General features: G+C 39.2%; 1 protein-coding gene across 1 annotated transcript in view; it reads right to left on the bottom strand.

Moving 5' to 3' along the window:
- ADCY1 (adenylate cyclase 1) overlaps nt 1-26219 on the bottom strand; it is a 256331-nt gene that overhangs the window by 92242 nt on the left and 137870 nt on the right. The window contains exons 3-4 of the mRNA XM_087946948.1: nt 21021-21139; nt 6903-7014 (exon numbers count right to left, since the gene is read on the bottom strand). Coding sequence (XP_087803074.1) covers nt 6903-7014; nt 21021-21139 — 231 coding nt within the window. The remainder of the gene's footprint in view (nt 1-6902; nt 7015-21020; nt 21140-26219) is intronic.

The raw sequence follows: 26219 nt of genomic DNA, 5'->3' as shown, positions 1-26219 counted from the left end.
CATGCTTTCTATCAATCTTTGATTGGATGGGCTTGATGGTGCTTCTGATGTTGCTGAAGAGGATGTAGATGAGACTTTCTTTCCTATCCTGGACATATTTGATATACTTGTCATCTCTAGCACTCATAAAAAAACTTATCAAAGGAGGAAAGACAAGAAATTCTATCTAAACAGAGAAAGACTATTTTTCACACACCCCAAATACACCTTCTTCAATTCTCTGGTATAGTATCTATAAAAATATAGCCCCAATATAAAATTTCCAATCATCACTGTTTAACAAAAATATATCTTTGTGATCTACAGAATTAATAATCCTATAAAGTCTGTTGATTACTCATAATTCCCTTAAGGGTAGATGCATCCTCTTTCCTTTTTCCTCTGACAATTTAAATTTATAATCCATGTGAGTCTGTCCACAACTCCTATTGTTATAATCCTCAGCCTCTGCCAGGGATCTGAGATGCTGTTGGGAATGTAAGTCACCTAACAGCTATTTGGGTTGGAAATATATAAACCAGGATAGACATTTTAATACTATGTCTTTAAGAGAATGCTAAAACTGTAATTGGGTGTGGTTCCGCAAATGGCCATAAGATGGAGCCAGAAACCTGCGTTTAGTTTCAGAAGAGAGTCTCAGTGAGTATCTGTTCCTTCTGTTGGAGAGTATTGCCGTTCCTCCTAATGACTGTTACTGATCATTGATGTAAGTCTGTTACTGAACTGTTTTTTGATACTGGACTTTGAAATTTGGATTATCCCTGAACTGAACACTGACTGCTTTACCTGTGAATGACTTGGACTGCTTATCTTGGACTGTGCTTAAATGTTTATTGGAAGTAAAAACCTACATTTAGTGTACAGTGTATCTGTGTGCTGTGTGTGTGTGTTATTTTTCACTACTCTCACTACGTCTCCCTGTACGTGCTCATTCTCCTAACAGGGAATTCCCTCAACCGATGCCTACTTCTTTGTGCTAGCCCAAAAACAAAGAAATTTCATTTATGTCCAATGTCAATCTAAGCTGATTCTTAGTCTCACTTTCCTGGGTTTATTTATATGTATATCTCTTCCCGGTCAAGAGTTTGTATTTTCACTGTCCATGCCTATATGTCCAGTATCTACAATTGCTGCTGTATCTCTTCTTTTCTTTTCCTTTATACTGTATGGTTTACATCTTAGTATCCACCAATATTTTGTTTTCCTTTTAAGAATTAAAATTTATAATCCACCAGGGCCCCAAAACCCACTAGGTCACTAAGCTTTCATTTTCAAACAGTATCTAGATGAAAAGACTATTTCCAAGTTTCGCAATGGATACTTTCCCTTCTTTATTCAATTTTCCAAGTTCAAACTGCTCAATATATTCAAAAATTGTCTCTGGATATCTCACTGATATCCATAGCCAGCTGTGAAACATATTTTGTATCTGACAAATCTCAAGAGTCTTTATGGAGTCTTTCTGGGTCTTTATAGATATAACAACAGTCACTTCCTTTTCTTACATTCTTCTGGTCAGTAGATGGTGCTCTTACTTTCTTTTAAATGCTCAAAGAGCTTCCCCTTAAGAGTTCCAAATCAAACATCACTCCAAAAAGTACTACTAAATGTATTCCTAATAAACTTCAAATATTTAAGGTTCTTTGATGGTAGTTGGTCTGGACTTTCCCTTAAATCAAACTTAATTTCTTTATGGTCATTTCTTATATTCTTTTATGGTAATTTCTTCCATTCCATTCTTTTCCCGATCTGTCAATAGCTCTGAAGTCACCACTATTTTCGGGGAGCAGAAAAATCCTGCTCCACTTTTTTTTTTTTTTTGAGTCTCACTTTTCAAAAACTTTTAAATATTTAAATCAGGATAAATTCATTTGCAGAAAGTTAGAAAGTTCTCACCCAGTACAGCCACATTGCTCCTTGATTTTTCCCTTCATGTCTCTTACCAAGCTGTCACAGCTTTGGGTCAGCCATGTTGACCATCTTCTCTCCTGTCAGCTCCAAAGGGTTTCCCCTAGTTCTAATGGGAGATTGCCTTTCTCCACACAGTCTTCAGGGTTTCCCCTCTATCTTCTTCCACCCCTCTGGGCTTAACTTTGACCATTGAAGGTCTCTGGATAGGCGAAATTAGTGGGAATAATGGAACTCCATTTCCCCAGTCCGCTTCACTGTGACATTACTACCAGAAGAATATTGACTTTAGAAGGGCACGACTTACAATTGGGGTGGCATGCATTTATGTGGTATGGGAAAAGTAAAATATATAGATACTTCCAAATGCATTATATCAGGAATGCTCTGTTTTCAGTATGGGAAAGAATCAAACAGAAACATTAAATGAAAATATTCTATCTGGCTATCCATGATGGAAGCTCTAATACATCCAAATGCTCTTGAACTGGAAAAAAATGTAAGGTATAAAGATATCCTAAATGAACAAGGGGACTTAAAATCAAAACAGGAACTAAAAAAACCATGGAATTGATTTGGCCTGGTGGCCACATATTCAAATACAAACGTGACACAAGAAAAGTACAGAAATATATGGATAAAGAACTCCTAGAATTAGATCAGATATTTCTAGGGACAGATGATAAATTAATAAAGAAAATATGTAGCTACTTATTGAACTTTAAAATGGAAGAAGAACATGTAAAAGAAATTACGATAGTATAGGCCAAAAATTTTGGATATACTATAGAATTAGACAATTGGCAAAAACTTTAGGAAAGAAAGTACAAACAAATGATGTCAACAACATATAAAGAAAACCTTTACAAAATGTTCTATACATGGCATTTGCCACCAGCAACAATGGCAAAGATGTTCCAAAACATATTGCCAGAGTGCTGGAAATGTAAACAGATACCGGGGTTCCTATTACCATATGTTGTGGACCTGTCCAGTGCTGAAAAATATTGGTTAAAGATAAAAAGATGGATAGAAGAAATGACAACACGACAAACAGATTTAAAACCAGAATTGTTCTTACTAGGTATATTACCAGGGAAACATAACAAAAGAATTATATATTTAATATTACATGTAATAACAGCAGCGAGAATTATGTACATGCAAAATTGGAAAAAAGAAAATATACCTATAGAAGAAAATGTAATAAAGAAAATACTAGATTGTGCCAAAATGGACAGGTTAACAATGAAAATTAAGGATAAAGAGGAAACAGAATATTATTTAACTTGGGACTTATTTTATAATTGACTAGAAAATAGAAGCAGAAGTTGTAAATTTATAATTAAGGACAATCAATGAAATAGAAAGATAGAAAGATAGATAGATAGATAGATAGATATAGATATAGATATGGATATGGATATGGATATATATATATATATATATATATATATATATATATATATATATATATATATATATATATATATATATATATATATATATATATATATATATATATATATATATATATATATATATATATATATATATATATATATAAGCAATAATACCATATGTGATGACCCAGGGCATGGCACAAAGGCAACACAGTTACATAAGTAAGAAAAGTCCCTTTAATACCTCCAACTTTGCCCCCAATGTCCAATTACCTTCGGCTGGAGAAAAAACTCTCCCAAAAAAGAAGAGGGGGTGGGCCTGGATCTTCCTCTGAATTCCCTCTGCCTTGTCTATCTATCTCTTCCCTGCTCTGCCCAGCTGAACTTTGCCCTTCCCAGTTCCTTCCACAGCCACTGGAGCCACACTCCCACTCCCTGTCAGCTGCTTGGCCTCCCCCTCGGAATCAGATTCCGACAGGGGCATGACACCATAAGCAATATTATCACTGGATTATATTTGATTATAAATTAAATTGTACAGGGCAATTAGAAGTGAAGATTATATTGTATATATTATGAGAATAATGGTTATAATTACGGTATGTATAATATTATGTGTATTTAAAAGAGATTTGATATAGACAGTACACTACCATTGCAGAAATGGAAATGTTATGTATAACAAAGGAAAATGTATAATAATTTTTTTAAAAATAAATAAATAAGTAGAATAGATAGATTATTGACATTTTTGAACTTTGTTATTGGAGAATCCTCCTGGAATACTGTGGACACGGTCAAGAAAACCAACCATCCAAACAAATCAACCTGGAGTTTTCATTTGAGGCACAAATGATTAGACTCAAATTATCCTATTTCAGATACATTACTTAAAACCTAATGCCCTAGATAACATTATAATATTGGGAAGATGGAATATAAGAGGAGAGGAATATGATCAACAGCAAGATAGATGGACTCAATATGCAATGATGACTTTCCCCCCCCTGTAATGGCAAGTTTTTCTTTCAAATATTTAAAGTATGTTTACTGTCTTTCAGGTTAGCAAAACAGAAATACATCAAAATCTGCTAAAAGTGGTGCTAGAAAGCAAAATTAATTTTGATAAAATATATAGGATAAAGCTTAATCTAGTGGAATTAATGCTTATATTTCCTCCTTTTTCTTTCTTTTCTACACAAGTAGTATATTGTCTAGTACTACAGAAATAGCAGGCAAAAAACAAAACAAAAAACCAAGTTCCAACACAAATTCACCCATGCAACAGAATGCCAAATGGTCTTGAATTTTAGTAAAATAGGATGAAATTAATAAATCAACAAAAATGTGCACATATAGGGCAAAAATCAAGGAAAAACACTACTTGAAAATATCAGTCTGGCTCTCCACGATGGAAGCACTAACACATCTAAATGTGATGGACATGGGAAACATTATAAGATATAAAGATATTCTAAATGAGAAGAGGGAATTGAAAAACAAACAGGAATTGAATAACCAAGGGATAAATTTAATATAGTTAACCGCATGCACAGACACAATCTAGATACCAAAAAGATACCAAAACATATGGTTTCTATAAAGAACCAATGAAATTGGATCAAATTCTAACAGGACCAGAGGATAAACTGATTAAAAAATTCTATAATTACTTATTGTCTATTAGAATGGAAGAGGAGCAAGTAAAGGAAACTATGATAGCATGGGCTAAAAAATTTGAGTATTCCATAGAATTGGACAAATGGCAAAAGTTGTGGGACAGAAACTATAAATAGACATTGTCTATTGCATATAAAGAAAATTTATACAAAATGTTTTCTAGGTGGCACTTCCCACCAGCAAGATTAGCCAGAATTTTTAAGGATATGTCTGCCAAGTGCTAGAAGTGCAACCAAATTGCAGGCACGTATTATCACATGTGGTGGACGTGTTCAAAAGCAAAAAAATAAAAATACTGGACTAAAATACATCTGGCTAGAAAAAATGATAAGGGAATATATAGATTTAAAACCAGAAATATTCCTGTTGGATAAATATAGTAAAAGAAAGGCATATTTAATAGTACATGTATTAACAGCGGCCAGAATCGTGTTCACACAACATTGGAAGGGAGAGATCTTCACAGAAGAAAAGATAAAAACAAAAAATTTAGAATGTGCAAAAATGAATAAACTAAGATCTGTTCTATCATTGGTTAAACAAGTGAAACAGGAGTTAGAAATTCGAAGATTACAAGAGAAAGATTAATCTCACGATCAGGGTTGTTTATTGTAACTTATTACTTGTGATTAATTTTGATTAATTTTACTAATTAATATGTATCAATGTTATGAAGGAAAAGCACTGTTATCACGAAATTATCATTAGAGAAGACTATTACTATGATGAATATTACACACACACACACACACATATATGAAAAAGTGCACATACAAAATTGCCTAATCAATATGATCAGGTTTTTTTTCTCACTAGGTGAAAAAATATGAAACATTATGTAGTTCTGCACTCTATGTACTGTATGATCAATATTAATTTTTCAAAATAATTGTAATTGTGTTATGTACCGTATTTATCGGCATATAACACGCACTTTTTTCCCCCTGAAAATAGGGGGCAAATGATGTATGCGTGTTATACGCCGATATAATGTTAAGAAGCCTTCGGTGAATGCTGCTGGGATCGGGGATCAAGGACACAAATGAAAGAAGGGGAGGGAGGAAGCAACCGAAGCCTGTCCTTCTCTTTGGGTCAGCTCTCTCAGTCGCTCTCTCGCTCCTCCACCAGCACAGGAAGAAACTGCTTCAAAGAAGCGGGGGCTTTTCCTGTCGCCGCAGCTTCCCTGAAGCGCCCGTTTCTCCCCACCCCCACCCCAGTGCCCGCAGTGCTCCGTTCTGCCTGCCTGCCTGCCTTCGTTAATGGTTGAATCGGAACAGCTTCGGCTGAGTAAAAGAGGCGAATAGTTATTATTCTCAGCCAAGCTGCTCCCAAACAACCAGAAACTAAGGCAGGCAGGCAGGCAGGCAGGCAGGCAGAATGAAGATGCGTGTTATACGCCTGTGCATGTTATACGCCGATAAATACGGTAAATATGTCCGTTGATAATGAAACAACTGATGATGAAATGTCAGCTCTAATTTTTCTTTTTAACACTAGTTCGTTTGCAGCTCCAATTGATTATTTTAGAGGTGGCTGACTTCTGGAGCCAAGGAATGCATAGAACATTTTTTAAAAGCTACAAAATGAAAAATGCTACAAAACATAGAGGCTTTTTATTTTTAAAAAAATCCTGTGGAACACCTATTTTTACAGAGTACAATGCAACATTCCCTAACTCAGTGTGCAGAAAACAAAGCTAGCAATTTTTAGCAACTCTGAGAACAAAAATGGTCCTGGGAAGTTACATGGGTTGTTTAAACCTGGCTTTATAGATTGTTAATCAAATTATTTGATAAGCTATTGACTTTTTAGAAGAAAAAGCAATAGAAATTGGATTAGAAACACATCTCAGCTATGTATGCAAAAAGCAATTAATATTAAATTCATAGTGACAAAAGCATGCACACTTACTGTGGCTAATTCGTCAAACTTTCCAAAGAGTTCATTCAGAAGCTTCACTAGTTCTTGAGCAGTGCACTGAGATGCCAAACTGGTAAACCCCACAATGTCTGCAAATAATATACTGTAAAATGAAAGGAAGAGTCAGAAATATTTTGCCAAAAACTATATGTTAACATTTTAAAGGAATTCACAGAGAAAATTGGGGAATGAACATAAAACAAAAATATATTATATTATAATCCTCTGTTTTTACTCTACCGCAAAAAGCAATGGAAATACTCCAGAAAATTATGAAGTTAATGAAATTACAGTATTTATGCTAGTGTATATTGTTCGTACTGTATTTTCATTGAATAACTGGGATATTGGATCAAAACATTGGCAAGTCTTGGCAGTGCAGTTGTGAAACTTGCTGCAAATTGGCAAGAAATATGTGTGTGAATATATTAAAAGTTGACCACATAGAATCAGCAAATGCTGGTGACTGCAAATTATTTTAAGTAACCAGCCTTTTCTTGGTCATGCCTTGAAGGGAGTACTGTCAGCAAGGGTGCTGGCAGAAGCATGGATTGCAGTTCTCCTATGAGCTGCTCGGAGCATCCAGAGATGGGAGGTGCTTCAGTCTCTGCTTGCTTAGGCTGAGCTTGAATTGAGGAACGCTCCTCCTCCTCTTCCACGTGACTCTTCCAGGGCTTCCCCAGTTTTGCTCAGCCTCGTGCAAGACAGGCTGTTCTGCTCTTTGCTCCTTGGCCGAAGCAGAAATTTTGGATTCTCTTTACTCCTTCGATCAGCGCTAAATCAGCTTCATTCCAGGTTTGAATTCTCTCTCCTTAGCCCCCTACGCAATTGTTCTATTTGGCACTCTTGCCATTAAGGGGAAGCGCGATTTTCACCCCCAGGGAGGCAAAGGGAGGGTCAGTAGCGAGCCTCGCACTACCTCCCATAGCCAGAAATCCCTTTTCCCTCTCTGCCTTTTTCTCTGCTCCGTTTGAGTCGTACAGCAATTTCCCCCCCACCCTCGAACTCCGTTATTTCTTTCTGCCTCTTACTGCTATTTAAAGGAAAAAACCCATTCTCTCCTTCTGGCCCCTCTCTAAACCGAGCTTCGGTTTAGCTTGCCAGGCGGGCAATCACTGCTGGAAGGCACGTCGTCATTGCGGCCGCCATTTTGGAGGCTTCCTCGTGGCGCGTGCCATTTTGTTTTCTCCCTAAGTGAAGGCTGTGTGTGGAATTGAAGTATTAGGCCCCGCCTGGCCCTATTTCAGAGACAATCCCTGTTTTCTCTATTTCTGACTTGTATTTGATTGGAGTATTCATTGGCTCAACCCCACAGCTTTCCTCCAGCAGCGCAGCAGCTGCACCCAGGCCTTTCGTGTCAGCCTGAGCAAAGAGGCTGCTGCAGACCCTAGCTTAATCTTACCGGGCCTAGGCGTTTTTCGAAATTAGGCTAATTGGTCCTCTTGTTATCCCAGGAGCAGGGATCCATCCATATCAACCTCGGTTATAATATTGATTTCTGAATTACAGTATAATATTTTCATACTCAAATATTATCACTGTGGTACGGCTCAATTGTTGTTCTCTTTGACTTCATAACCATATATCTCCACAGAGATATATATAAAGAATAAAAAATAAAATAAATAAATAAAATAAATAAATAAATAAAAAGAACAACTAAACTAAATTTACACTAAAAGGGGGGGGGGTAATATTGATCAGGGACACCGTCTTTGCATAGATCGGGCCCTGGGCGTGCCAACCGCCTCATTTTTGATATCTAATATACTACAATTACATCTAAGTCATTGCAATGGCAGATGGCAATACTTCTAGGGGATCTTCTTTGAAGGCAAAAGCAAAAACCCACCACTTGCGCAGGCAGGCTAAGGAGACCTCCAAAGCGGCTCAGAGGGACGCCCTAAGGCGCCACAAGGCCCTGCAAAAAGAAATTGAAAGGAGATCTAAGGAAGCACTCAAGTTGCCTCAAGTCCCTCCATCCTCTAGTCCCTCTACCTCTGCTCAACCTCCCCCACCAGATGTTTCCTTCTCCTCCAGGCGCAGCTTGCCATCTCAGGAACAACAGGTCCTGGTTCCTGAAACATTGGCCAGAAAGGCTCCTGAGGCCACCTTCACCCCAACTGCTGCCGGTTTCCGACAAGAGGAGTCTCTCCCTGAGGAGATCCCTGAGAAAATAAGATCCTGGATGGAGTTGGCCATTCGCCAAGGCATCGCAACTGGCATCCAGCAAGCCGCCAGGTCCAGTCTGTATCCGGTAGGCTCTGACCAGGAATCTCACTCGGTGAAGTCCCTTCCTAGGTCTGAACAGCATCTGGCCCAGGTGCCCTTGCATAGGGAACCCTCCCCCCAAGGGCGGGAGGAGGAGGCGGAGGAGGGGGACGAGGAGGGTGATCAACTCATGGATCCAGGCGACTTTGATTTGGGGTCCATACACTATAGCGAGCCCCTATCAGACATAGACCCTCTAGAGGATGAAATGTCCGAGGACGAGGGGCTCACCCCTGACCAGCCCGCCTTCGCGGGCCTCTTTAAGCCGCAACTATTCAAATCCTTATTGTTTAAGGCCAAAAATATTTCAGGTCTGAGTAAACAATCCCCCTCAGTCCATCCTGCCCCTCCTGGGGAAGGACCTGAAAACCTCATTTTTAACCAACCCGTGGTAGAGGCCGAGACTATACCAGCTCCCCCTATCCTTGCAGATATGGTCCAAAAACTACTGGCGTCTGTAGTGGTCCCCCCAGCCCCCTCTAACCACGACAAAAAATTCTTTAATCTGGATCCGGACTTCTCTAAACTATTGAACACCCCTGAGGTCGACGAGCCCATTGTGGGCCTGGCATCCTCCTCGATTCCGACTGAGGCGTTAGAGGCCCTAAAGCCCGAGGAAAAGCGGGCCGAGCTGGCCTTACGCAAGGCCCATCAGTCAGACGCATGGGCCATAAGATTGGCTACGGCCGCATCTTTCTTTACGAGGTCCTCAATTCGATGGTTGCGCCAGCTCAAACAACATGTCCCCGCATCTAACACCAGGGCGCACCAGGACATTGCTAAGATCACCGCCACAGCCAAGTTCTCAGCGGACGCCACATATCACACCGTCAAATTTTCTGCCAGGACAATTACATTGCACGTCCAGGCCCGCCGCCTGCTATGGCTCAGACACTGGCAGGCAGACTTTAAAAACAAAGCCAAGCTGGCCTCCTCTCCCATAGTGGAGGACAAACTGTTCGGCCCATCCCTGGACCCTTTACTTATGGAAACCAGGAACAAAAAGAAATTCCTCCCTTCCCTCACCCAAAGGTCAGATTCCAGACAGTTGCAGCCCTTTCGGAGGAGGTCCTCTCGGCCCTCCTATCAGGCCTCCTTCTCTCCCAGATATCAGAGGCCTCCCCCTTTCAGACCGGGCCAATTCCAGGATAGACCCTACTCTGGAGAGAGGAGTAGGAGGGGCAGCCAATATAAAAGGCCCTTTCGGGGGTCCAGAAGCAGGCCTTACCGACGTCCCAGATAGACATAAGGACTCCATTCCCATTGGCGGGCGCCTAAAGGTGTTTGCCAGTATATGGGACTCCTCTACTTCTGACTCTTGGATCAGGGATACCATTAGATTTGGCTTGCCCTTGAGTTCCATTCCCCTCCCCCAAACTTCTTTATGGCATCCCCCCTCTCCAAAGACCCGATCAAACGCAATCTGATGGCCTCCGCCATCCAGCACCTCCTTAATATAAGGGCCATCCAACCTGTTCATCCCGACCAACGAGGTCGGGGTTTTTATTCCCACCTTTTTGTTGTTCCGAAACACTCAGGGGGATGGCAGCCCATCCTAGATCTGAAGCGATTTAACCGCTTTTTAACTTACCACAAGTTCAAAATGCACACCCTTCAATCTATTCTATTGGGGATCAGACAAGGGGACTTTCTCACATCTATAGACTTAACAGAAGCTTACCTACATATTGCCATTCAGCCTTCCCATTCCAAATTCCTAAGGTTCTGTTACAATAACCAACACTTTGAATACGTGGCCCTCCCTTTTGGACTGGCTTCCACCCCCCGGACTTTTACCAAGGTCCTGGCAGCTCTGGCGGCCCATATCAGGAATACCCCCATCCGTCTCCAATGTTACTTGGACGATATTTTGATTCAATCACCATCTATCGATCAGGCAGTGAGGGACACCCAGGCCACCTTAGATTCCCTTCAGGAACATGGCTTCCTCATAAATTGGAAAAAGAGCCAATTAGTTCCTTCTACCCGGATAACCCACCTGGGGGCTCTTATCAACACAGTGGAAGGCAAGGTCTAGCTGTCTTCAGAAAGACTCCTTAGTATTCAGAAATTGGTTAAGGAAACTAGGCACCGCAAGAGGGTGCCCCTACTGGAATTGTCTAAATTATTGGGGAAAATGATTTCCTGCATTTCTATTGTTCCCTGGGCCCGTCTTCATACCAGATCCCTACAGTGGTTCCTGCTCCCGTACCAGAGATCCGGCAGAAGCAATTCCAAGCTCCCGGTCAGGGTTCCTTCCAAGGTCCTCATGTCCCTCCTCTGGTGGGCAAGACCACTCATCAACAAGGGCTGTCTCTTCAAGGAACCTCAAAGGCTGACTATCACCACAGATGGCAGCCTATTCGGATGGGGAGCCCACTTCCAGTCTCTCTCATCCCAGGGGAGATGGACTGCAATAGAACAATCGTGCAGTATAAATTGGCTGGAGCTTCACGCCGTACTCCTGGCCCTGCACAGCTTTCTCCCCCAGGTACGCGGGCAACACGTCCTCATTTTGACAGACAACGTCACAGCCAAGGCACACATCAACAAACAAGGGGGCACACATTCAATCCAGTTGATGAAGGAAGCCGAGCGCCTCTGTCACTGGGCACAGACCAACCTTCTGTCCATCAAGGCAGAGCACATATCAGGGCTATCAAACATCCAGGCAGACTGGTTAAGCAGGGCCACCATAGACCAATCAGAGTGGCACCCCCATCCATCCCTGTTCAGGGAGGCAACAAGGATATTCGGCAAACCGGTGATAGACCTGTTTGCCTCCCCCCTCAATACCCAGCTCCCGAGATTCCTTTCAAGATACCCATCCCAAGGCGCGGAGAACCACAACGCGCTCCACTGCCCGTGGCCCTCGGGGCTCCTCTATGCATTCCCTCCTCTGGCTCTGGTACCCAAGGTTATCCAGAAGCTGCTCCACGAAAAGGCAGAGTTGCTCCTGCTGTCCCCTTACTGGCCCAGACGACCGTGGTTTGTGGATCTCCGCACCCACTCGGTGGCCCCTCCCTGGAGGATCCCACCAGACAGGATTTCCTTGTCCCAGGGGCCCCTCCTACACCCAGACCCGCAATGGCTCCAGCTGACCGTCTGGAGGTTGAGCAGAGCGCTTTGAGGAAAGGACAGCTCTCAAATAAGGTCATTGACACCATCCTAGCTGCCAGACGACCATCAACCACCCGAATTTATAATGCCACATGGGCCTTTTTCTGTCGTTGCTGCAACAAGCTTCAAATTAACCCACTTTCTCCCTCCATAGCTCAAATTTTAGAATTTCTTCAGGAGGGACTTGACAAGGGGCTGTCTCCTAACACGCTAAAGCGTCAGGTAGCTGCCCTGTCATCAGTCCTTTCTTATGAGGGTCTCAGTTCCCTCTCTCACCACGCCCTCATCCGAGCCTTTCTTAGAGGGGCTACTAACTTACGCCCCCCCCAGTGCACCGGTTTCCCACCTGGGACCTCAATAAAGTCCTCCTCTCCCTCACCAAAGAGCCTTTCGAGCCTTTGAGGGAGACGAGTCTCCAATTCCTAACATATAAAGTGGTTTTCCTGGTAGCCATTACATCAGCCCGACGTATCTTGGAAATAGCAGCTCTGTCTGTCAGGCAAGACCTCTGCGTCTTTCACGCAGATAGGGTGATCCTCCGACCCGACCCCACCTTTCTGCCAAAGGTTAATTCAGCTTTCCACAGAGCCCAGGAGCTCATCCTCCCAAATTTTTGTCCCAATCCGTCGCAGGAAAGGGAACAACAATGGCACAAACTCGATGTAAGACGCGCTCTGCGTATTTACATCAAACGTACAAAGCCCTTCAGGAAGTCAGAGGCCCTATTTCTGTCTTTCCAACCCAAAACAAAGGGACACAGGGTGTCATCTTCTACCATAGGACGATGGATTAGGGCGGCCATAGCTAAATCGTATCAGTCCCAGGCCCTTCAAGTTCCTAAGGGCATAACGGCCCATTCAACCAGGAGCGCAGCCAACTCGGCGGCCTGAGCTACCCAGGCACCAATAATCAAAATGTGCCGGGCTGCGACTTGGGCCTCACCTTCCCCCTTCATTCAGCACTATAAAATTGACGTGTTTGCCTCTGCGGAGGCTTCATTTGGCAGGCGGGTCCTGCAGCGTGTTCTTAGGGACCCTAGGGAGATCCAGGACCAGACGGAGTCCCTCCCTTAGGACAGGCCAAGCTTTGGTATGTCCCATCTCTGGATGCTCCGAGCAGCTCATAGGAGAAGGGGTGTTGGTACTTACCTGATACGCCCTTTCTATTTGAGCTGCGAGGAGCATCCAGCCCCACCCTAATTTTCGTCTGGTGGGGCCTCTCCCCTTCGGCCAAGGACCAAAATTGTTAGATGATAGGGATAGGAGCAACCCTTTTTTTCCTCTCGCCTTCGCAAAACTGGAGAACGCCCTGGAAGAGTCACGTGGAAGAGGAGGAGGAGCGTTCCTCAATTCAAGCTCAGCCTAAGCAAGCAGAGACTGAAGCGCCTCCCATCTCTGGATGCGCCTCGCAGCTCAAATAGAAAGGGCGTATCAGGTAAGTACCAACGCCCCATCTCAGCTCCATCAAATCTCTCATAAAGCCGAGCTAATATTTTTGAGTTAATTTGACCATCATGATATTTCCTTCATGTTTATCACTTCCTGTGTACATTTGTATTATCCCTGTCTCTTACTGTAATTTTGATTTAGATGAAAGCTATCTCTATAAATTCCAATGGTATCACCATACCTCAGTGCAAGTACAGGTAATCCTCAACTTACAACAGTTCGCTTAGTGACAGTTCAAAGCTACAACAGCACTGAAAAAGTGACTTATGATCATTTTTCACACTTATGACCACTTATGACCCCACGGTCATGTAATTTACATTCAGATAGTTGGCAACTGACTCACATCAAATGGTAGCAGCATCCCAGGGTCATCCCGGGGTCATCTGATCCCATTTTGTGACCTTCTGACAAGCAATTCAATGAGGAAACCTGTTCTGACTCAAACCTGGTTCCAAGTGAGTGAACAAGACAAAAATAACAGCACAACCTTTTACTGTTCATTTACAAATCCCATTTCTTCACAGATAAAAGGCTGCTTCCAACTAATTAGCTCCGACAAGAAAGAGCCTTGCCAAGTTTTTGCAAGGCTGCCAAGAACAACAGATAAAGTTCCTAAATAATAAATCAAAGTGTCTCCAAACACAACTCGGGTATTCTAATGTCCACCAGGCTCAAGTATCAAACTGCTTTGCCTTCTTCAAAGAACTGCAGTTTCTCAGCTGGCTTTTATCTTCTCAGGGAGGGGCCATTACCTTCCAGCCTTACTCCCGATCGCCTGTGCTGATGCAGCTGCTCTTTCCTTTGAGCAGCCATGCATGCATGCGCACTGGGCATGGGCTCCTCGGGGGCCTCTTCATCACTACTGCCATCCTTCACAATCTCCAAAGGCAGCATTCCATTGCCTGATGGTCCTGGCCCCATCCCTGCATCACACGCAGGCCCCTCATCTGAGTCCTCATTCTCCAAGACCTCAGCCATCCGCAGCTGCTGCCGGGCGAACCACAACAAAACGAGATTCACTTAACAACCATGTTACTAATTTAACAATTGCAGTGATTCATTTAACAACTGTGACAAGAAAAGTTGCAAAATGGTGCAAAGCTCACTTAACAAAGGTCTCACTTACCACCATAAATTTTGGGCTCAGTTGTAGCCGTAAATTGAGGATTACCTTTACTTCAAAACAAGTGCTTTTAAACATATAGGACTACACAGGAAGAACCTCTCTTCAACTAATTAAAGCAGCAAAGTCTTTTACCAGGCTCATGTGGCTTCCCTCATAGGTATCTCTGAATGACCATGTCTTTTTTACCATGATATTTTACATTTTTATCACTAATATTTTTATGTTGCTTTATTTAGTTCAAAGCAAGATATAACATAAACAGAAAATTAACTAGTTTCTAGTTCCCTCAATTAAAGCCTACAGGCCCCTTATTACCTTTGTTGCTCTTCTCTGCACTCTTTCTAGAATTTCAGCATCTTTTTAATATCATTAATGATATTAAAAAGATGCTGAAATTCTAGAAAGAGTGCAGAGAAGAGCAACAAAGGTAATAAGGGGCCTGTAGGCTTTAATTGAGGGAATATAGTATTCAAGTAGTATTCCAAGTGTGGTTTCACCAGTGGCAATATAAAGTGGTCATATCACTTCATATGATCTTGACACTATCCCTCTGTTGATGCAACAATTGGTGAGATTTCCATCTCACCAATCACTTAGGATTTTCTTCATTTTTTTCTAATTACATTTATAGTATTAACAGCTTTAAAAGATGTAACGGCCCCCATTGGGTGTGAAACCTCCAGATTTCCATCACCAATCACAGTCCTTTAGCCTTTATTAAAAAAAACCTTTCTATCAGCCTTTATATTTTCTTCAAATCTATTAGTCATCCACCTTTCATATGGAGGTCTCATATGCTATGTAAGTCATCCTTGAATTCCACAAAGCCATGCTAAACCTTTTAAAAAAAAATAAAATCTACATTTTGTTTCAATACTATGTGTGAATCAGCTGCAGTATATATCTCTATATACTCAAGGACAGAAGATGGCTGCTGTTTTTGTTGCTGCTGCTAAATGAGCTGTTTCTTATGCGGGTTCTTAAAAAAATAAGGGTTGGGTTAGATAAAACAGGAGATGTGTGAGGCAAGTAATGTCTTTTTAGCTTATTCCTTTCTACAGAACAGTGATTTGGCCTCCCATTAAGTAGCTTAATGGGAATAGATTAATGTGTTCATGGAGTAGATGGCTCACCCAAGTTCCTGAGACACTGCATACAATTCAACTATGAACGACTTGAACATGGGAAGTGCTGGTGAAACAGTAAACCACTCACCCAACAAGGGAATGTTGTGGGAATAGAACACTTATCAGAGAAAGGCGTGGGGTAACAGTTCTCAAGAGGTAAACTGGAATACTTTTTGCCAGCCTTTTATAAGAATGAATGTTTTAATTTACTTAATAGGTTAGTTTATTTTACTTTACTTTATTGTCATTGCACCTCATACAACGAAATCAAACACCATCTTTAGTGCACATCATGACCATGAAAACAAACACAAACACACAACCTTCACACTCCACACATTGAATTGAAAAACCCCGACTGCACTATATAGTAGAATTCAACAGAACTACTGCTCTGGATAGAAGCTGTTTTTCAGCCTATTTGTCCTTGTTTTTATTATTCTGTACTGACTCCCAGATGATAATAGTTCAAAAAAAGGGTGCCTGGATGAGATGGATCTTTGAGAATGTTTTGAACTTTCTTAAGGCAGTGGGAGCTATAAAGTTCTTCCAAAGAGGGGAGGGGGCAACCAATGATCTTCTGGGCAATGATGTTAACCCTCTGGAGTGCTGTCCTATCTGCCACTGTGCAATTGGCAAACCATACACAGGTGCAGTAAGTTAAGATACTCTCTATGGTGCAGCGGTAGAAGGTCACCAGCAGTTTTTCATTCAGTTGTTGTTTTCTGAGAAGTCTCAGGTAGTATAATCTCTGCTGGGCCCTTTTGACCAGTGCTGCAATGTGAGCACCCCAGGTCAGGTCCTCTTTTATGGTAACACCCAGAAACTGAAAACTGGCCATTTGCTCCACTCTGTCTCCATTGATAAGCTGGATGTCTGATTTGTTCCTTCTATAGTCCGTTATATAAGCTCCTTGGTCTTATTGGTGTTGAGGACCAAGTTATTGTCTCAACACCATCAAAGCAACCAATCCACCTCATCTTGGTAGGCAGACTCATCCCCCCAGAGATGAGCCCCACCACTGTTGTATTACCTGAAAATTTAGTAATAGTATTACTAGTGTGAGTGGGAATGCTGTCATGCACATAAAGAGTATAGAATAAGGGACTCAACACGCAACCCTATGGTGTACCAGTGTTAAGAATAAGGGCTGAAGAGGTATTACCTAATCTGACTCACTGTGAGTGGCCAGACAGGAAATCCATAATCCAAAGGCAGATTGAATAAGAAAGTCCAAGTTTGCACACTAGTTTATGTGGAAGAATTGTGTTAAATGAAGAATTAAAATCTACAAAAAGCATCCTTACATAACCCCCCTCCCCGATGTTCTAGATGAGTCAAAGCAGTGTGAAGAGTGATGGCTATAACGTCCTCTGTAGATCTATTTCTTCTGTATGCAAACTGGTGTTTATCAAATGTATGTGGAAGACCAGAAATGATGTGCCGACAAACCAATTTCTCAAAGCACTTCATGATGATAGGAGTGAGTGCCACTGGTTTGTAATCATTGAGGTTATTGATAGAGAACTTCTTTGGCAGCGGAACAATGATGGAAGCCTTCAAACAAGATGGAATAGTGGACTGGGATAAAAACTGATTGAAGATCCTGGTAAAGACTCCAGCCAACTGATCAGCAGTGTTTTTAAGCACTCACCAGAGATACTGTCAGGACTGGCAGCCTTTCTATGGTCCACAGCCCTCAGAATGCTCCTCACCTCCTGTTCCTCTACAATGAGGTGGGGGCTACAATTGGCTGGTAGTTGTATTTTAGCTGTCTCTATGTCTCCACTTCAAAGCGAGCAAAGAAATGATTCAGTTCCTCTGCCAATGAAGCATCCCCCTCAGCAGGGTGACATTGGTCAATTGATGATTGGTAATTTGTTGAATCCCTCGCCACACCTGCCTCATGTTATTGCTATAAAAATTATCCTCAATCTTCCTCTTATAATCAGTCTTGGCCTTCCAAATACCTTTCTTCAGATTAGCTCTGGCAACACTGTATCTTACCCCATCACCAGACCTAAAGGTCCTAACATGCAAGAGGCGCTGGACTTTCTTGGTCATCCAGGGTTTCTGATTGGGATAGATCCTAATACATTTATCCACAGTGGTAGTATATGTGCAGTGTTTGATATCACACAAAACAGTCGCAGTGTGCTTCTCTAGGTCAGGGTGGTAAAAGATGTCCCAATTGGTGTTTTCAAAACAATCCTGAATTTTCCCTAAACAAATGCTAGCTTTCCTACTGGATTGAGGTATGTAATGAAAGAGAGATGGATTCTGAATGATGGATGTGAAAAGGGAACTTGAGGAAGAAAAGCAACAACCCAGAGGTTTTGTTAGCAATATTGCTGAATATTAAATTTACAGTAGATAATGTTGAATTAGCATTATGTAATCTAAAGCCATCGCTATCCACAGGACCAGATGGATTATGTGCTTTTTTCTGAAAAAGCTTGCTACCATCCTAACTGAACCTTTGCGTACAATTTTTGAAGTATTGTTTCGAACTAGTTCCCTGCCAGATCTATGGTCATCAGCTATAGTTATACCAATTTTTTTAAAGGGTGATCTAGTTCAGTCAAAAATTATAGACCAATTTCTTTGTGTTGTATTACATACAAAGTTATGGAATCAATTATAAATCAATTCATTGTTCACCATTTAGAAACAAATAATGTGCTACCCGACAAACAGTTTGGTTTAAGAAAAACTCATCCTGTAATTTACAACTTTTGCACTGTAAAAACATCTGGGCTACATGTCTTGATCAAGGTAAAGCTGTAGATGCAATTTACATAGTTTTGTAAGACTTTTGATACAGTAGTACATGATAAACTGCTGTTGAAATTAAACTCTTACAGCATTTCTGCACATTCGCACAAGTAGATTGTTGTTTTCCTGTCTAAAAGACTGCAGAAAGTCAAAATAGAGAACTTGCCATCTAATCCTGCATCAGTTAACAGTGGTGTTCCGCAAAGCAGCGTTTTAGGTCCCACACTTTTTTTGTTTTATATCAACAATTTATGTGATCAGCTTAAAAGCAATTACATTCTTTTTGCTGATGATGTAAAATTATTCAATTCTACAAATAATTCTTTGTTTCGCAAAGTGATCTCAACTATGTGTTTGTTTGGCAACTTCAAATTTTGATTAATAAATATTCTGCCTTACATATTGGTAAACGTAATCAGAATGTCAAGTATAAGCTAGATGGCATTGATCTAGCAGAAGACCCTCACTTTGTTAAGGACCTAGGTGTACTTATCTCTGATGATCTATGCTCCAAAGCTCACTGTAACAGCATTGCTAAAAGAGCATTAAGAGTTGTAAACTTAATTTTGGAAAGCTTTTTTTCTGGAAACATTGTATTACTAATTAGAGCTTATAAAACTTATGTAGACCAATTTTAGAGTATTATTCAACTGTTTGGAATCACCACCATATATCTGACATCAGTACAATTGAGCGGATTCAGAAGTACTTGCACTCTTCTGTACACAATAGAATTTCCTACGCTACTAGGCTCAAATTCTCAGTTTGGATAACTTAGAACTGTGTCGCTTGCAATCAGACCTAGGTACTGCAAAATTATATGTGGTAATGTTTTATCTGTAAATGAGTTTTTCTGTTTTAATCGCAATAATACGTGCATGAACAACCGTTTTAAACTCAATATAAATCGTTCTAAACTTGACTGTAAGAAATATGATTTCTGTAACAGAGTTGTCAAAGTCTGGAATGTTCTACCTGATTCAGTTGTCTCATCTACAAATTTTCACAGTTTCAGTCACAAATGGACTTCCATGGACGTTACTTCATAATTAAGTGGTCAGTAGAGGGGGCTTGCATAGGTAATGTGCCTATCGTCCCTGTCATTATATTTTTATTCTCTTATTTTTGTTCGGGTTTTTGTTTGACAAATTCCAATAAATAAATAAATAAAATAAATAAATATGCCTTATTGCCTTTTTGACATCAGGTGATGCAGCATCTTATTTTTTATAGACTGTTCTATGATTTCTTCCAAGTGATTTCAGACTGATATTCTAAATGCAAGTTTATTTTCAGGTATGTAATTCTAAATAGTTTTATCTATAAAAGATCATACTACAAACATTCAGAATTCAATGAAATATATAAATGAAGCAGTTCAGTAAAATAAGTATATCTTCTTGCTCTTTGAAGCTTGGAGGCAAAGGTAAAAATTTTGCTCACATTTGCATGTGAGTCACGTGGAATAATATCCCTAAAGGTAGTGAGTGTGGGATCAAACTCGCCAAGAAACAAACCATCCAGTATTTGTAAAAAAAATAGATATAACTAATTCTATCGGGATCTTGGTATTGTAATAAGAAAATACACAGAATAGTCTCCGTGAAACAGGAAAGAAACAAGTTGCACAATCCTGAGAATCAGAAAATAATTAAAATTAATTTAGAATCTGTATTTTATTATTTTCAGATCTATGTTAAACATCAAAAATAAGCAGACATTTTGATATTCAAGTAGTGTAACTGCAAATGCCATATTGTGCAGAAACAGCAGTCATTTAGATGTTTCACGTAAGTGTCAAAAATACTAAATTAATATTGTATAATTTGGGCTTGTCAAAAGGAATATAGACAGAAATAGAACATTTCTGTTTGTATCTGAAAAGAATTCCTGTAACACGTTCAGCTAAATTCTGAATTTAAAAAAATCACCAGGCCAAATAATTCTTCAGTCATGGAGATCATTGAGGGCTTCTGTTCCAAATGAAACCTAAAATTTAGTAACTAACTTGGATTCCAAAACATCCTGTGAAGAGTTTCATGAAAACACTGTTCATCTCTGTTAAAAACTAGCATGGCATTTTCTACTTTACTGACTCAAAATAAGTTGATACACTCTTAACTTGCAGACACTCAGATTTTCATTGCCTGTGTTTTTACTTTTCACTGCCTCTTATTACTGTAGATACATGAAAAGTTTATACAGCCTGATTTATTTTGTAAGTTCATATCAATCCTACCTAACATTGTCATGCCTCTGAATGTAAATCTTATGGAAAATTCTTTCAGGTGGCTTAAGGAAATCTTCCTTCATTTCCATGGCAACATTTCTGGGCAAAAGGCTCATCAGGAGTCGTTCCTAAAAATAAGAACAAACATAATTGTGAGAAACATGATAAACTTTTCTTTTTTTCATTACATCTAGTAAACTGGAATATCTTTGAGACTATCTATTCTGAACAGAATTAACGAAGTGTTTGATAAACTAGAAGAAAGGGACATCTTGCAAGTCTTGAATTTGAGGTAAAAGTCGGGAAACCCCTTGCTTCTACTATGGCTTTTGTCCTTTGGAATAGTATGTCCCACAGAAGATAGAAGAGCTCCTATTTATCAATAAGGAAATCAAGAAGCTCCTGTTTCACAGAGACTTCAAGGAATGGCTGTTATAAATCCTGAGATATAATTTTGGTTTCTGACAATATGTACAAGATCACTGATACTAAGACTGATACTTATTTTTTTGATTGTTAGAGATGATTTTATTATTAGAAATATTGATAATTAATGACCAATTCTGGTATAAGCATTTATTTTTATTTTACTTATTGCTTTTGTATCACATTATATTATAAGGCATTTAGACCAAAGAAATGAGGCAGCATACAAACCTTAACTATAAATAATTAAAAGTTAATATAATAATTCATTCTGTCTAATTTATATATATAGAAAAGTAATATCCAATCAAACCAGAAAACAGAATTAGAATTATCCCAGGCATAAGATTATGAAGATATTTAAAATGTTCATAATTTAATACTGCACTTATCATTTTCATCCAGCAGTGGATCTGCTTTCACCTTTCAGAAATGTCAATTATTTTCATCTAGCATAAAGATCATGGATATGGCTGTGTACACCTTTAAGTGTTATATGAAATATATGGCTTTTGATTAATGCAACTGCCAGCAACCCTAGCATGAAACTGATAAATGCTGATCATTAATTAAATGCTATTTATAACATCCCCTTATAAAAGTTGTAACTTTCAGAAACCTATAGATGTTCTTGTTGATGATTTTTTACGAATAGATATGTGATAAAATTTCATTTTTGTCTTCATGTTTCTTCTGAATTTCTTAAAATGGTAAGAATGGTTGGTAAATATTAACATTCCTAAAAAAAATCTTCAAATATCTAATATTAGTCATAAATCACTATCCATGAAGTAAGATGGAATGGATTGGCCTGGTGATTCTTTGTTTTCTGGAAAAATGGTAGGATCCACTTATCATGTATCATTTTTGAGATGCTATCTTAATATCTTCATTCCTCTGTACAGCATAAACCACCTTGCTGAACAGAACTTCAAAAGCAGATAATTGGCTCTTATTATCATTATGATCAAAATGATATTAATAACAGCTTATAATAGAATCTATAATATTAGTGTGTGAAAGAATGTAGGATTAATTGCTATCTTTTCTGTCTGCTGTTTTGGAATTTAATTAACCTGCTCTTTTGCTACTCCTAGCAAGGCAGATTATAAAACAATGAGACAAAATTATTACAAAATTATTTACTGAAATTGGTAACAGTTAAACATTAATTAAGACTATGATACTGCTTAAAAGTGGCAATTTTGTATTATCTAACATCCTACTGTGGTTTAAAAAAACTGTTCTTTTAATCATTTAAAAAAAAAAGCCTTTTAGTTAATAGTACTTTTAAATTTTTTAACTAATGACGTAGACAAGGAATGTTTAATATTTTTGAGTTTGACTCTTCAAAATTTAGAAGTACACCCAGATTTTTTCCAATGGTTAGAGAAAATTCAGGAATAATGGAGCCATACTAAGGTTTTTAAAAATCTTATTGACATATGAGATTAGGCATTCTTTTTCTTTGAAAAGTAACTAGTATAAGCAGCTAAGTCTTTTTCAATGCTCTTACTACATAGCTATGATATCACAAATCATTTCGCATGATCATGTAAGCCTTCATAAGTTCAAGTCCCATAAGAAACAGAATAGATTGGTTATCTGGAAGACGAAGAGGATGGGTAAAATACAGAAATATACATAATGCTCTATTCTGGAAAGAGAAAACATAAAAGATTCGCTGGATCCTAAGGATTGAGCCAGGAGATGCCAGACCAAGCAGAATAAAACAAGATACTAATAATAGGCTTCTTCATTCTGATCACTCTTTTAGGTAGCAATAACCATTATGTTTCTAAAACCAAATTGCAATCCTTAACTCAGGAATAGCAGAACTTAGGAAACACCTTGTCCTATATTTTGTTTTTGTCAATGGCAAGCATTTATTCAGATTTCTAAGATTATTTCCAATAGTCCTTGTTAGTGAAATTTGAATAAGATCTACTCCAACCCTCCAGCTCACAATCTTTCTTCAGATGTGTTCCCTGCATAACCTAGTCAATAACCATACCGGTTCTTGAATTAACATTAGAACACTAATGTTAATTTAAGATTGATATGCAAATCTGTAGCTTTCCCTGCTTATAGAAGATTACCTTACAGTCTGCTGAAAACAAAATTAAAGTGCTTTGTATGTTCACATTCTGCATTAATGTTTCATTACGGAAAATAAAATAGTAGATTCTGGCTTAAGAAACATCATCATTTTGTTTTTATGATTCTCATTCTCCACCCCAACCTGGCATCCAACCGCATCACATTCAATTTAGTTAATCAGTAAAGAATAGAAGAAAGAAAAATACAATTTTCGTTCGTTTTCCTAAAACATCTTTACAGAGACTAAAATTGCTGGCTATCTATTGTGTGTTTTCATTTCAGATCCATTAATCTGTTATGTGTTCAGAGTATTGCAGCATAAATTCAGCACCAGAAAAGTAAACACAGATGACTGAGGCTTCATTTTACTTCTTTATAAACCTATAAAGTAAATTTTACAATGCCAGTTGTAGATTTCTCCAACATGGAGCAAACTCAAACAGAAGCAGACATGTTACAGGTTCAGAGCAGAACAGCAACTCAGGAGCTCAGTAACAGACATCAGTTTCACTTTAGTTCAGCAGGCAACAACATACACAGCAAAGGAGAGAAGCAGTTTCATTTTCAATAGACAGACTCAGAGCTTAACATAGCTTCAGAGCTGCAGAACCTAATATAGAGCCATGCCTAGGCTACTTCTAGTTTCAGTTTCCAAACAGTCCTCATTGGCTGACTTAGTTGCTATGCCTATTCATTGGCTGACCTTGTTACTATGATCTATTCCAGTTTATGAATATACTCTGACATTATGCCTGCCCTGAGTTCAGAATAAATTATATTCAAGTCATTTTCTAAAGTAATAGAAACACACCTAATCATTTCTATCTGATAAATAAATAGTACTTGGAGGTGAAGAGCTTGAAAATCAAACACTTATCAGTATTATAAGATCCTGTTTTATTTCAATTCTCTATTTACTTAACTGTAACCTCTGTAACTGTATTAAATCAATCAGAAGAGAGCTGGAAGGGACTTTGGAGGTCTTCTAGTCTAGCCCTGCTCAAGCAGCAAGCATACCATTTCAGATAGGTGCCTGACTGTCCAATCTCTTCTTAAAAATTCCAGTGATGAAGCACCCACAACTTCTGAAGGCAAGTTGTTCCACTGATCAATTATTCTCACTATTAGGAAGTTTCTCCTTAATTCCAGATTGCTTCTTTTCTTTAGTTTCCTTCCATTATTTCTTGTCCTGCCTACAGGTGATTTGAAAGGTAAATTGACCCTCTCCTCTTTGTGGCAGCTTCTCAAATACTGGAATAATGCTATCATACCACCCTTAGTCCTTCTTTGCTTTAGACTAGCCAAGCCCTAATCCTGCAACCATTCTTCATATGTTTTAGTCTCCAGGCCTTTAATCATTTTAGTTGCTCTTCTTTGCACTTTTTCCAAAGTCTCAAAATCTTTTTTGAAATGTGGTGACCAAAACTGGATGCAATATTCCAGGTGTAGCCTTACTAAGGCTTTATAAAGTGGTACTACATGATTTTGATTCTATGCCTTTGTTTTTATACAACCAAGAGTTGCATTAGATTTTTTTGGTTGCTCTTGCACACTGCTGACTCATGTTTAAGTAATTGTTGACTAGGACTCCGAGGTCTCTCTCACAATTACGGTTTTTGAGCTAGGTTTCACCTAATCTGTACTTCTACCTTTGGTTTTTCCTGCCTAAATGTAAAACTTTGCTTTTCTCCTCATTAAATTTCATTTTGTTTGAGATGGCCCATTATTCAAGTCTGTTAAGATCTTTTGGGGATCCTGAGTTTGTCTTCTGGAGTGTTGGCTATTCCTGCCAGTTTAGTGTCATTTGAAAATTTGATGAGTTCTCCTTCTATTGGTATTCCCTCCTCTAAGTCATTTATGAAGGTATGGAAGAGTATTGGGCCTAAAACAAAATCTTGTAATGCCCCACTGCTTACTTCCCTCCATTTAGATGTAGTACTGTTAAGGATTACTAGTTGAGTATGGTTTGTCAGCCACTTACAAATCCATCTGGTGGTGATGCTGTATATCACACATTTTTCTAGCTTATCAAGAAGGAGGTTGTGGTCTACTTTGTCAATTGCCTTGATGAAGACTAAATATTACTATGTCCACAACATTTTGCTGGCCTACTAATTTAGTAACTTTGTCAAAGAATGAAATAAGATTGGTTTGGCCTGATCTGTTTTTTACAAAGTCATGCTGGCTATTAGTTATAACTTTATTCGTTTCTAGATGATCACAGATTTGGGTTTTTGTTGTTGTTATTTTTTCCAGTATCTTCCAAGTATTGATGTTAGGATTGGTCTGTAGTTTCCTGGGTCTGGCTTCTTTCCCTTTTTTGAAGATGGAAAGCACATCAGCTCTGTTTCACTCCTCTGGTAGTTCCCCAATTTCCAATATGTTTTTAAAGATATGGTACAATGGTTATGAGATAATATTTCTCAGCTCCTTCAGAACACTGGGATATAAAACATTATGTCCCAGTGATTATATTCATGAAGATCAGACAGATGTTCTCTTACCATTATTGCTCCTCTTGCTTATTTTTTAATGTTTATTTCTAGTCTGTCTTTTATAGTTATAGTTTTTATAGGTTGGGCTATAGTCTCTTGTTGGGTGAAGACTGATGCAAAGAATGAGTTAAAACAGTTCTGCTTTCTCTCTACTGCCTGTTACTTCTTTGCCATCTTCTTTCTTTAG

This window comes from Notechis scutatus, chromosome Z (assembly GCF_049901735.1).
Source record: "Notechis scutatus isolate UNSWTSFEM ecotype Mainland chromosome Z, rNotScu1.2, whole genome shotgun sequence".
Lineage (NCBI taxonomy): Eukaryota > Metazoa > Chordata > Lepidosauria > Squamata > Elapidae > Notechis > Notechis scutatus.
The sequence above is the reverse complement of the archived record's forward strand: the minus strand, read 5'-3'. Positions and strand labels throughout refer to the sequence as shown.